Source organism: Pagrus major, chromosome 5 (assembly GCF_040436345.1).
Source record: "Pagrus major chromosome 5, Pma_NU_1.0".
Taxonomy (NCBI): domain Eukaryota; kingdom Metazoa; phylum Chordata; class Actinopteri; order Spariformes; family Sparidae; genus Pagrus; species Pagrus major.
The window spans coordinates 20,086,508-20,100,764 of record NC_133219.1 but is presented as its reverse complement, the minus strand read 5'-3'; the positions used below and the strand labels follow the sequence as shown (position 1 = coordinate 20,100,764).

The 14,257-nt window shown below is 40.2% G+C and overlaps 1 protein-coding gene across 1 annotated transcript in view; it reads right to left on the bottom strand.

The window, feature by feature from the left end:
- ksr2 (kinase suppressor of ras 2) overlaps positions 1-14,257 on the bottom strand; it is an 89,211-nt gene that overhangs the window by 38,359 nt on the left and 36,595 nt on the right. Inside the window, exon 6 of the mRNA XM_073466895.1 lies at positions 2,591-2,763. Coding sequence (XP_073322996.1) covers positions 2,591-2,763 — 173 coding nt within the window. The remainder of the gene's footprint in view (positions 1-2,590; positions 2,764-14,257) is intronic.

Sequence of the window (14,257 nt, the reverse complement as noted above, 5' to 3'; positions counted from 1 at the left end):
ACACTTTCAGCCTAAAGGGGTCAAAAGATTCCACATTACACAGTTGTATGCAAATGTTAAAGTATTTGGGGAAACTGTAAAACATGCCTGGGGGAGAAGCCTCATAACAAGGTGAAAGATGATGTCAGAGAGCGTGCCCAGAAACTTCTCCCAGAACGCCTGAAGGAGCGAACGGAGCGGTAGGACTCCTCCAACCTTCAGAGCTGTCCACAGCCGACGGCTTATCTTGAATTTCAGGTATACAGGCAGGTTTCCAACCCGAGCTGTGATACCCACTGTGTCTAATAATGCTTTCTGGTACAGCAGGATAAAAAAATGAAAAAAATAAACAATGTGTTCCTCTTACGTAGACGGAGAGTTTTTTAGGAGTTGGAGGATAAGCAATCTCTGTCGTAGCCTTCAGCAGACGCTGTTAACTTGACCGCTTCAGCTCAGTGGGTTGTCAGTATACGCTCCCACACACGTACATGACTTCACTGTGAATGACTGGAGGCCTGAGATCATTATTTACAGCCTTGTGATCAAATATCACATCTTTAATCATTTAATATCCAGATTTATCTGACCTCCTATTTCTATCCGGGGGTAGAGGGGTAATGAATTGCCATCGTTAACTTACAGTCAAAAAAACCTACAGTCATGGTTTTTAAAAAATACTTTAGGTGTCAAGTTGTTGTGTTTTTTTACAACCTGGAGACAGAAAGTAAAGTATTCGTTCTAATGGCGTATTGACCAACTCTAAAGGACTGTTAAATGTTTCCATATTATTAATAAAGCCATTAATTACAACATTTAAACCATTTGTAAAGAGTTTCTTATTACAGCATTGTACTGAAAGACCTTTTCATGATGGTTTGGACCAAACAATAATTACAAATGTGTAATGTGGTGCTTTTGTTAGCACACATGCAAGAAAGACTATACCAACTAGAATGGCACTCGGAGAGCATAGACCTCTGCCAAGGCCAATAGTCCACTCTTTCATGATATGCAAATCTGTAAGAGAAAAGACTTTATGTGTCTAGATATGTTTCCAAAACTATAGAAATATGTCAGAATATGGTTGTGCCTCTCAATGGCCTCGTCATCTCAGCAAAGTTTAAAACCCTTTTCCTTTAAAGTTACTGTATGCATTATTTTATTATTAAAATAAGTGTTAAATCCTCCGTGAAGAGGTCCTGTCTGCTCGTGATCATGCAGAGATCAGGATCCTCCTGTTTAGTGGCAATGGCACGACAGGGAAAGCTACCGATTCCCAGTGATGGCTTATACTACCAAACACGCTAAGAGAAGAAAAACGCTTGAAGAAAAGAAAAGCAAACAGACCTGCCTTGAAAAAAAGAAAGAAGAGGTGACATAGAGAGGAGGGAGGGGATTGCTTACTGCAAAACGGACAGGAAGTTGGCTAAAATGACGACCACGCTTACAGCAGCTTTTTTGTGTTGAACAGTTGTGAAACCATTGTCCCTGAGTGCTCCATAACAACTGCTCTCAGTATGAAGTTGGGCAGTTGCATGTGTGGGCCACCCCAGAGAATTACTGGTACCTGTGAATGTGGACTGGGTTTTAGAGTTACTTCTACAGCTGGCTATGTTTTGTCAATATTGAACTTTATTACCATCTACTGGATTTTAAGATGCACTGTATGTTATTAATCTGACAAGGCCAAATTCCCTATCTTGCAATGTTAACATAAGTGAAAAATACTTAATGTATCCAACCCGTGCTAGAGATCCACTCCAAAATTGAACAAGATCTTATTTCGCCCATGCTGCACCCTTCCATCAAGTTTCATGAAAATCAGGCCAGAGGTTCTTCTAATTCTACTGACAAACGAACAAACAATATCCCCTTGGCGGAGGTAATAAATGCACATTTGTCTGCAGTGCTACTTGTCATTCTTACATATGTCTTTTGTCTTTTGCATCCTTATTTATCTGTCCTCACACTCATACGGTGTGTGATTATTCCAGTCATGCCTCTACCAACAAATATGCACTGCCGTGCCCCACATACCTGTTAGTCAAGGTCTGTAACTATTTACAACACTAAGGGACAACCATTCATCACCCCTTTCCTTGACAAACCTCCATTACTCCCTATCTCCTCCTCAGTCTAATGGCTTCCGCAAAATGCCTGTAATGCATCAGCCAATAAGGCTGCAAATGTGCAGCAACACACCACCTCCGGTCATTATGGCACGGCCTGATTGCTCATTTGTTGCTCTTTCCAGCACAGCAGTACTTAAGTATATTCTAAACAAAAAGAATTAAGGTGTTAAGAATGATAATGGGTTCGGTGCTGTGTGGTGCTATTTAATTATATAGCTTGAAACTCCTTTGTCTTTAAAAAGAAAATAAAGGCTAATTTAAGCTTAAAAGTCAAACCTAGTTCGGTTTTCAGACACAGAGTGCACCAGACTTTGTAACCTAGCAGAGAGCAGAATGGCAACCCAGAAATAAGACATAGCCTGAGAACCAAATAAGCAGATGTCAGAAGAGATTAGAATATGAAAGAGATATATTAAAGGCATTTAAAAAATCATGAAAGCCAGAGTGTGAGCTGAATAAAAAAAGAACACTGCACTTACTTGCAGAGGGTGTTTCAGCATGGACAGGAGGTGTGGAGGGGATGAAGGAGGGGAAGAAGAAGGATCGCAGAGATCGTTCGGTGTGGAGGGGCGAGCGCTGCGTGGGCAGATTCTCACAGCTGCCCACACTGCTGTGGATCTTAAGGTTCAAGGGCTTGGTCTTCTTCTTGGCTCTGAGGGAAACAGGATATAAAAAAAAGGGAAAACGATGACGATGACAGATTAGGGCTGTAAACAGGCTTAACTGGTTTTATCAAACTTAAAAACAGATTATTTTTTTATCTTGGACACATCAAACACGAGATTCCAACAGTAATAAATATCTGCACTGAGGTGAATTGTCAGAAAAACGATAAAGTATTTCTGCTTTTTTAACCACATTGAAAACGTTTAGTTTCAGTGAGAATTCAAGGTGCAAAGGCTTCAGTCGCAATCACACAATTTCTTCACCCACAATAGTCCATGTACACAGAACATAATGCGATGCAGCTGCAATACATGTTGCATTTCGAGAAGTGATATGACTCCTTATGGAAAACCCTCTGCTTATACCAGTAACTGTAGTTATCCCGCAACCTACACATACTGTGACCCACAGCTGATGCAGCACATACACACTGGCTCTTGGAGGGGTATGAAAGCCACTCTGGTGGACAACGAATGGTGAGAGAAAATAAGAAAGGTGCACCGAGAAAGGTTGATTTCAGAAACATAATCGCAAAATAATTCCTGGAAAGCCCAGATTTTAAGATTGTCCTGTGGTCAATGTCTTTCTTTAGTATAACGATCTATAAGGTTGCCATACTGTCCATTACACATACTACTTCTAAATCAAAATGAACACGCTCTTAATAAACTTGTAATTTTGCACTCTGGGACTCAACAGACTAACAACTAGACCGTAGGTGTGATCGCATCCTAAACCGCAGTAAGTACGGTGTACTATAATGACATAAGAATGGGATTAAGTGATCATGATACAGTGTGTGTGGTTAGCTGTCATGTTCTTAAAGCTGACTACAAAGCTACTGGCATCAGGCCAGAACGAAAAGAAACTGCTGACAGGATGAAAAAGGATGCGTGATAGAGAGACAGAAAGAAAGAAGAAGAAATGTAATTTGAAATGAAACGTCACGCATCGTTTGAATTATTAGTTAGCTTTTCCTCTCTGAGTTAATGATGGATTTAATGTTTGTAATTGAGTGTTGTTGCTGATACGTAACTGTCAGTTTTACTAATTGTTAGATATTAAGTCGAATACTTAAAATGCACATTAGGTGATCACAAAGCAACTCGAGGTTAAATAAGATTAAACGACGATTATCTAACTTTTTAAGATACAGCTTTAAAATCATTTTGCTGGTACAGTGTCATGTAATAGGGCGACTGGTGTCTCTAGGCCCATCCAATAGTAGTAGAGTTATTTCAGCCTTGCCATCCCAAGAGCCACAGTAATAGCATGTTAAGAAATTTAATATATAGATACTACAGCACCATTATTACAGTGGAATGAATTATAGTGGCATTATTAGCAGTATTAGTAGTGAGTATTGACTGTGCAGTTATTTAGCAGCTGTCATAATATTCCCAATACCCACACAATGACTCCGCATCATCTTTCTTATTTGAAAAGACTGAATCATATCCAATACTTTTTAATATACAGTATGCCTTCCAGGTTTGAATTAATGATTTGTTCCTGTCTGGCCATTGTTAAACTCAACCATGAAGAGTATTTGCCTTGAGAAAATCTCTGTTCCAGCAACTTCTAATCAATAAATAATGCAGAAAATGTGTGCTGTACTTCATCAAGTTAAAGAAGCAGCAAGTAAACTTGGCAAACTCTCAGAAAAAGACAGGTTTTCAGGTTGACAGCCATTAGTTTTTGTAAGTCTTATCGGTTTTTGAGGAACTTTCATGCGGCCTGAGGATATGAAAGCTGCTCAACCAACTGAGGAGCGTGAGTTTGAAAGGTTTATTTCGTGACAGAAGTGATGAGATCGAGGCTTAATGAATTCGCTCTTTGGACTGAGCTGAGGGGGGGTGTTACCACCTAATACCTAATACCCAGCTGTCTCTGTAGTTACAGTGCTACTTTTCTGCAAAAGCTTGTAAATTGCTTGAAAAACATCTTTTTAAATAAATGTTGTGTCAAATCCCAAGTCACCAATAATTTCACATAATCACTGGCTTGTGTTTGTCAGCCTGCTTCTTTTTGAGAGACCTGTCATTTCAGAAAAAATGAGTTTGAGATAATTAAGCTTGTGGTGCAGATTGTCTTTGTTAGCTTGTCATACGGCACAATTTGTTCTTGTAAAACCTTTGTGTATTTCAGTATGAGATCACCTGCGACTACACAGATCCTCTTTGAACCGAGTGAACTAAGTGACACAACCCACACAGATTGGGTCATTATGATGAAAAAACGTTTGATTTGATTTATGATTTATAATAATCAACTTTTATTTCAGAGATTCTCACAACTGCAGATTTATTTATTATAAGTGAAATAGTGGATTATCCAGCTAACTCTGGGTTTAACTCAGGTTTTATAGTAATCAGGAACTTACTTGAACCACGATTGACTCTCATTGTAACCTACACTTTACTGCTGACCTGCTCTGGACCAAGTTAACGCTAGAGAATCAGATCCATGTCATGGTATGGCCTGCTAATGGCTCACATCTGGCAAACAGGAGCAGACCGCCCAAGCGTTATCGTGCCACGTGGTATGTGGGCCGGGTGAACATGTCTTGTTCACCAATTTTGCTATCTGGGAAGTCGTCACAGTGTGACGTGCCTATCTTGTCCATAGCGTCATAATTGTTGTGGGGTTAGGGGTTAATCCTTGTTGGTTCCTGCGCTAAGCTTGATAAACACTTGACAACAGCCTGACATCAGTGTAAGTCACACCCGTGATGCCGATTGGCTATTGATTGGCGCCCATTGGATTGTCTGCTTTTTTCAGACGTCATGTTTTTGCTAATGTGGACAGATGTTGACACCGACTTAGTGGCCTATTTTTTATCCAATATGACAACAGAAAAAGCAAAAGCCATAAGAGGAGCAATGCCCAATAAAAGCTCATCAAACAATGTTGTTGTTGTAATGTCAGCAACAGGTGGGTACTTGTATTCTCTTTCCGCCTCATTGACTTTGGCAAATTGGTACAATTAAAAGCACCATATGCCAAATTAGGTATTAGCAGCTCCTGTCTGACACAACTCACTGGTTTATGTTGGAGAAAACTAAAAAATGTGACTATTCCTCTCAAAACACGTACATTAGGTTGATTCTCCAGTCAGTTCCCTTGACCAAGGAACTGGCTAAGATCTGGAGTTGGTCCCCGGGACCCGTCCCCGGGGTGGGTTAAATGCAGAGTACCATTTTCACCATGTTGTACATTGTATGATATGTAATCAAATAAAGGTTCATCTTCTTCTTACATTCTTAAGCAAGTTCTGAGGGGTCTTTAATTAAAAGTTTTGGGAGTGGGTTATTGATGTTTATTCGCGGTGGACATCAGAGATAATGACTTCTCCTGAAAGTGTAAGTGACACTGATACAAATTTGTGTTTCATGTCTGCGTGTTAGGGCTTGACTGAGTTATGACCCAGAGAAGGAGCGTGATTTCTGACTCTTTGTCAAGCCCTTAAAGTCTCCAGCACTGCCCTCGAGGAGGCTTTTAGCTTCGACCTGAAGAATGCCTCGAGTTGGGCAACATCAGATTTGTATGTCTGTAAATCGACTTGCAAACAGACACACACACAGCCTAGACAGTGAAGGACAGGTCAAAGAAAAGTGGAGAGAGTGAGCCAGACCAACAGGAAACAGACCACAGTAGGAAAAGCTGTAGACAAGAACCAGAAAGAAGTAATATGGATGACAAACAGAGCGAAACAAAAACCTAACCAGAAAAACAGAACACAAGCAAGAGCAGTCCGATATGCAAACAGAAGGGAAGACATCAGTGGACGTCCAGACAGAGACAAACATGGAAGTGACAGGTGAGAAAACATGAAAGAGGAAAGAAAAGAAAGAGTTTCTCCATCATAAACAGACTTTTAAAAAACTTGTCAAAAGGCTGTGAGTCCCAACTTTTGATGCAAAGTAACACTCATGAAGTGCTAAATCCCACAGGAATTTGTCCTCCCATGTTAGTCTCTCACTCCCTAAACTGAGTCATGCAATTAGACCTGTAAACCAGCCCAGCACTTCACTCCCATCTCCCGCAATAAGGAAGCAGCCTGCAGGTTATCACTTCTCCGTCATAGAGCTTTTGTCAGCTATTCCGATTAGCCCACTTTATGCCATTTGAATCTAAATTAAACCATTCATCTCTCTGTATGCATGCCTTTATCCTCGCCCCGAATGATTTGTAGATGCTCAGTGAAGAAAAAAGTGAAAATGAATGTGGAGAGAAGGGAGAGGATTCCCAATCTTGGTTTTGAAATGGCTGTGAAGGCGGGCGGAGGGGGAGACTGACAACTCCACAGTTGTTAAAGCACCTATTCAGATACCTTTTTCTACTCAGCATGTAAAAAGTTCAGGGAAAGAGAAACTTAAAGGAGACACGTACAGAGAGACAGAAGAAGAGGGAGGTGGGTGACTTGTCAAGTGTCAAGAGAAATCAGCGAGGTGTGAATAGTAGAGTTGTCCTTTGATCTAGTCTCGGATTGTACATCACGATGCAGTTTTCACAGATGGAAATCACTGCATGTTTGTGTCACATTTCAGATAGCATTTCTGAGTCTTTTATCCCATCAGGTCTTCCTTACTGAGTAAACAGGAACACTGAAGATGCTTTTTTCACAAAATCATTCAGGCATTTCCATATGACATATTGTAGTGATTAAATAGCCTGTTGTGTCACGTTTATTACCTGCTGATTTGCTGATTTCTTATTCATATTCTTCCTCCCTGATACATCTGGTTTTCTCTGGAATTTATAAAGGCGCAATATTTAAGATTTTAGTTCAAAACATACAAATATGAATTAAAATTATCAACAGAATGTGAAGAAATAAAAGTTTTGACTGAAGTTTTTTGTACCGTGTAGCAGAGCCTGAAGTTAGCATACTAACAAGCTAGCCCTGGCTTGACCCGGTCCAAAACTTCAGTGTCAGTGGTGTAAACATCAACACTCCCTCGGTGCTCTGAGCTCCAGTTCGGGCCTGCTAGCTGCACGACTAACTAAGCTAACTTTCTAAACAGCAGCTACATATAGCAGCAGTTAGCAGTTACACTATAGTCCCACTATAATAATTCTGAAATGAGTGAAAGTGCAATCTTGTTTGCATGACATGAATTTGTGTTAACCCAGCGATCAAGAGTCATGGTGTTTGCAGATGATAGCTTGTTTTTTCTTGCTGATCATCATTCCCAACTCTGCAAATACTGACACTTTGGAATTGTAGGTCGGGTCGGCCGCCATTCGAAAGTATTAGTTAGTCTAGGGTGAGTTGGGAAACCCACAGCATCAGTATTTGACGAGTTGGGAAACAAAAAGCATAGATCTTTGACGATTTGGGAATTCTTACAAAGTGGACCTTTAAGGACCCATTAGGCTAGATCAACCACTTGATTTTAAGTTTCCTCTATGGTTTATATGTTTGAAAGATAAGCTTTTCACTTCCCAGTATGCAAGCAATGAAAAAATGTCATTCATACACACACTTAAACGCATCTATCCGCCCACTCCCTACACATCCACTTCCCCCCACACATGCAGAGGCACTAATTACAGTGACACCTTCAAGAAAAAGTTCAGTTTGATCAAGGAAAGAGGGCACAGAAGAGCAACGATCATTCAAATGACATACTTCCTTTATGTTGACATATCAAGAGGATTTTAAAAAGGCAGGGTAATGAATATTGCACAGCTTTCTGCCTAACTAGCTCGAAGTTGCTCACTATCCAGGTGGCATATCAGAACAGTGATACTGTGATACCGCAAAACACTTGAGCTCTGTTTAATTAACACTTGTGTCCATCTAAGAGAGTGAATTTTTTGCAGGATTCTAACTGCATACCTCCACTTTTTACCTCAGAAATATGCAAAGAGCACTGCTGAGACCCATATGGCAAGAAAAGCACCCTGTTGCGTTTTATGCAAATGAACTTGTGGAATAATATCTCTGGCAGCCACCACTCTCACTGCTGCTTTAATAAAGTTGGTGGAAAATGAAAAAAGGTGGCTGGAATAATGATTACAAGAGAGAATTACTGTGAGCCCTTTGAGCTGTTTCATAGAAAGCAGGTTGTGTTGCTTTCAGAAGTCGGCAGTGTCAAGCCTCAGTTGAATAAAAGCTGGCAGTCTGCTGCCCTGGGTAGGCTTTTTATTTTTCTTTCCCGAGGCAGTTAAGTAAAGCCGATGCTGAACTTAATCAAAAAGGAATTTATTGTTATTGCATGGTAAGTGCAAAAATCCAAACATCCCCCTTCGTTAATTCCAAAACCAAATGCATTTCCTGAACTTTAAACTCGTGACTTGAAGATTTTGTTTCATATGACTCACCTTGGACAGCACTACATATGCATGAAGGTTATTCAAATATCTGAATACATCAGAATACTGAATGATGGGTCAGACACACAAGTGTGAAAGTGTGGTTGCTGAAAACAAATTTTGCATTCATTGATTAGTGATGATTTTGCATTCACATTCAAATCATCTGCCCTTCTCAAGTGATTCCCAATTTGTTGCCCTACCTGACATTGCTATTAACGTTAACGTTGCTAATGCTAGCTAGCTAATGTTAATGTTTGTAAGATTTAGTAATGTTAACATTGCTAAAGCCAGCAGCCATTTTCTTATATGCTTTTCCACAAACTGACAACTACTAAGACTATTGATCGCTAATGAAACACATACCACATGATACCGACAGTGTTATACTATTGGCTGACAAACGCTGTTGGACCTGACAAAATGTTTTTAAGTCTTAATTCATAATCATGATAATTATTTTTAAAGCTTATTTTTAAAGAAATACTAATTCTGCACCTGTAATTCAGATGGGCCAAGATACAAGCAGTCAAACGATCAAACAAGTGGCAGTGATGTATTTCTCATCAGCAGCACTGTAGCAAAACTTCCGTCCTTGCTTCGTTGCCTTATCATGTATCATTTGTCTCAATAACAAGAGTCTCAACCTCTGTACAAACACATCATCCAAGCAACCATGAGACACTGCTGTGCTGTCACCGCAGACGTCACTACTCAATATAACAGCACATTTGTTAAAACATGTGTTTCGTGGAGACGGAGAGGGGTGTGTCTGTCAACCAATGCGTGTAGGTGTGTGTGCATGCCCACGAGTTTTGCTCTGGTCGTCGTTTGATGTCTCATCATGACGACACCTGCTGTTCACCTGTTGAGATGGTCGGATCACGACAACACAAGATTAAAAAACTCCTTCTTGTTAGGTCCTCTTTTACTGTCAGCAGCTCCCACTGGGATACGGGTGGGTGTCAGTGCGTTGTCAGAGGCCAGGGGAGGCACAGCGCTCTCTGTGGGGATGGGAATCTGGTATGTGTGCGTGTGTTAGGGGTTGGAAGCTGAACATGATGCTTGGGAGACAGCAAGACGCCTGAGGCAAACAAAGGATTGAAAAAGAGAGCGTGCCTGTGTGAGAAACAGAAAATGAGAGGGAGAGAGAGGGGGTGGGGGAGCTGATGACCAGATGGGAAGTGAGACCACTGGTTTAGGACCGGGGAGCGGGGACAGAGGAGTGACAAGTTGACAGGAAGGCGGACTGTGATATGTTGTTTTCAGTAGTTTCTCAGGGATGTGTGTCGGTGCACACTGACACTGCACAGCCTGTCTGGCTAAAATAGTTTTATTCCTACATGCTGTTGCCAGGAATGATATGGTTATAGTGGGACAGGATTGTTTATGCTTTCATTTTTAAATGCTGGTATTTGCATTCCCCATTTCAGACTTCAAATAAATGCGCAAATTGTTAGTTAATCGATCAGCCAATCGTGATAGTTTCGATGACTGATACATCCATTAAGTGACTGACTTAAAAGTTCCAAACCTTGAATTGCCTCATCAGAGGCTGAGCTGGTGGTTGAGAGTAATTAAATCCATCGGGGTCAAAATAAGGACTCTGTAGACGGTCCGTATTTAGCATGCTCATGTGTGAATAACCATGAGATACCAAGAAAGGATCATTTGCCCCCCATCCATGCATTCATTTGCGTGCCATGAATTTAAACTTAATTTGCAAGCCAACAGCTAGAGGCAGCATTCTTTCATTACATTCAGTTCTAACGCTCTAGTCAAACATTTGACCAACTATCTTCGTTGACAGGTACGCTCGGAGACTTTGGGTTAGACACTTCAAACAGCATATACCAAAGGAAAGTTGTCCGACTTGTGGCATTTCAACAGATTTCTTTCAGTTTTGTTTTTTGAAATCAGGTTTTTCAATCTAATAGAGGATCTAGAGGTACACCCATTAGACTTAGCAGTCTGCAAAACTCATTTCTTCCTCAATCTGTCAATCAGTTGCAAATCAGGAGATGGGTTGTCAGTAAGCCAAGTAATGTGCAGTTAGTCCAGAAATTGGACTAAAGGGTGGCTGTGGTTCAGGGGTAGAGCCAGCGTCTTGTTATCAGAAGGTTGCTGGTTTGAATCCCCTGGTCTGCATGTCAACGTGTCCTTGGGCAAGATACTGAACCCCAAATTGCTCCTGATGTGCTGGTCAGCACCTTGCATGGCAGCCACCGCCATCAGTGTATGAAGTAACACCTATACTTGGCTCGATATTGTAGGACTCTTCAATGTATCATCACTGTACAACTGTCTCAATAACAACAGCAAAGAGTCACTTAATCTCACTGAGTGAACCATCTTTCTCTTTGCAGGATGTACTAAGCTCCACTGCTATAAAGTGTATAAAGGAACCAAACCCCTGGAGAGAAAGTATAGGAGGCATAAGTGGAGAGAGAGGTGTTGTCATGGAGATGGAAGCAAGCATCTCTGCTTGTCAGTAAAATGGGATTTAGTTGTAGTTAGACTGAGGTTTTGGCATGAGCAACATCTTTCAATGTGCATTTTAAAAACATGAGATTCACACGTAACGCTTAGAAAAGGTTAATGGAAATGTCAATTTTTTTCCCAAATCTCCTCAACTTTTCAAAATAAAGTTTTAATGCCAGGTTAGGATTTTGGCTTTTTTGAAAAGGAGTTCATGCCCTTATTAAGTGATTTATTTATTTATTTTATTTTTTATTTTAACTAGAATTAATGTTGAATAGCTCTATATTCCAACAGTAATTACTGTTTGGTCAGTAACTCTCCCCCTGCCCATGCAGTAAAAGAGAAAAGAAATGTTATGATATCCCTGCCCACTTTATCCAATCAGGACATAGAACTCCAGAAAAAAGGTGGTCCTGTCTGCTTCTCACAGAGAGCAGGATCCTCCCATTTCCTACTACGCCTGGTTATTACTGCTGCATGTTCATGAGGTGACGTAGAGAGGAGGGAGGGGAATGCTAACTGCAAAACAGACAGGGAGTTAGCTAAAACACTTACAGCAGCTTTAATGGGAGATGGAAACACCTTTTCCAAATAAGCTCTGATGTAGCAAATACACATGAATGTGTAAGCTGAAGAACAACAACTACCACAAGAAGCTGTTTCCACTATTTCTTACAAGATATTAATACCATTACTAGCTGACATGGAAGAGTAATTTCAATTTGCCCAATAAAAAAAAAAAAAATCCTGTACACCTCTTAGAATTTTTCTCTCTTAGATGGCAGAGTCAATTGGTTTTGGTTCTTCTTCTTTGTCCTCAACTTCTTCTTCTTCTCTGAGGTTTATTAGCGGTTGGCAAACAACTGGTTTTGTTACTGGTTCACGACCTCTACTTCCTCTATTCCATTAACTGTAACCATGCATAATGTGGCAATGGTGCCAAAATTGCACTTTGCAAAGCCTATTTAATTTGCTCCAAACCAGTTGATGGAAACTTTTTTTTTCTTTTGTACAACATCAACACTCCGCTTCCAATTTGCTTGAAAATTAGATGAAAACACTGCTATAGTAAGTCTTAAGTTTTGTGAATCTACCATATGACCGCGCAACTTTCTCTGAAACTAAGTACTGATTCCTAAAACACTCCATTTCTTCAGGCACCATTGTTTCCCATCATTACTGGTGCCGTACATCAGGCATCTCCACCACCTGGTGATAATTTGTTGTTTAAAGAGACACTCTGTGGCTCCATACAAGAGCCTTTATTTGATAGCTTGGCTCAGGATGACAACACAGCAATTCTTCTGTGCTGAAATGCTCTGAAAGCCCACAATCAAGAAATGTTGTGCAGATTAGTGATGAAATATTCTTGGCATCCGACTTTTGGACATTTGCCACTGATGGACTGGATTCAAACACTGTCCTCATGCCTTTTGAATATCCAAACGCACTGTTCTGTCTAAGTGTACCTCATTTGCCGCTGAATTGTTTGGGATGAATAGGAATAATCATCTCTGAGGCTTCAAAATACAAACAGGTGTTCCAAGATGCTTTGTCTCTGGGCCACCAGAAAAAAATAACAACTTGATATTGTTTGTTTCTTAATCCATTAAACACAAAGTGAGCTATTCAGTGAGTTGTGCAAAGTGTGTGAATTGGAGTTGATTTCTAATAGCAACTGCTACTTTGCTTACTCTTTAAGAGGTTTTGTCACAGCGGAGCCGGCCATCAGCACGAAACAGTTCATCTATCAGATAAAGTATGTTTGTGTATTTCATGTATTAAAATGAATATCAACCATTAGTGACAGCAAATAAGGCTACTGTGCCAACAATGCAATAGAAGAAGAGAAACTTGAGTATGTTGACAGCACAGCCAAACATACCTCAGAGCGCAATGATTTCATTGCTGTTGTCAGGTTCAAGTTGTTTTAGTAAACAAAGAGTAAGAAGACAGTAAACAGTGTTGTCTCAGATTGTCTCATGACCGAACTTCTCCACATCCTGTACATGCATGCACCATTTCCTGTGAAACCCTTTTGAATCACTGAGGAAGAAGATTATGTAAAAAAAAAAAAAAAAAAAAAAAAGAAATTTTTCAAAATTCTGACTTGGTTTTAATGCATTTGAGGGGAATTATCGTTTATTTCTATTTTGCGTCATTGCATGCTTTCTTCCCAACATCACAAGGCTGATTTCAACCTATCAGTGCACATCATGCACGGCAGACATAGTGAGACGAAACAACTAAGATGATGACGATGTCGAATGGCATAGAAAAGGCATATTAATGTCCCCCTGTATTTTCTTATTTTCTGAATTTGTTGCTGTGCGCTTTACCAACCCAAAACGTCAGTATTTGACATCCTAGGGATGAGACTCAACAATCAACTATCTTTCTGGTGCATTTAGGAACAGCTCGGACAAATCCTACTTATTCTACCTTCAAGTTTAATAATCTTTGAATGATATTTTTAACTTTTATACTTTCAGCCTTTACTTTCTTACTTTTAATTGAGTATAAACATTGAATCAGTACTTCCACTTTTCACTTCTACTGTTCTTTGAAGGGACCAGTGTACCATGGCAGCCGTACTGAACTGTATTGTAAATGTATGAATTCAGGACTTGTAAGTAAGTAAAGTAAGACACCGGCACATCAATTTTATAAAAGTGAAT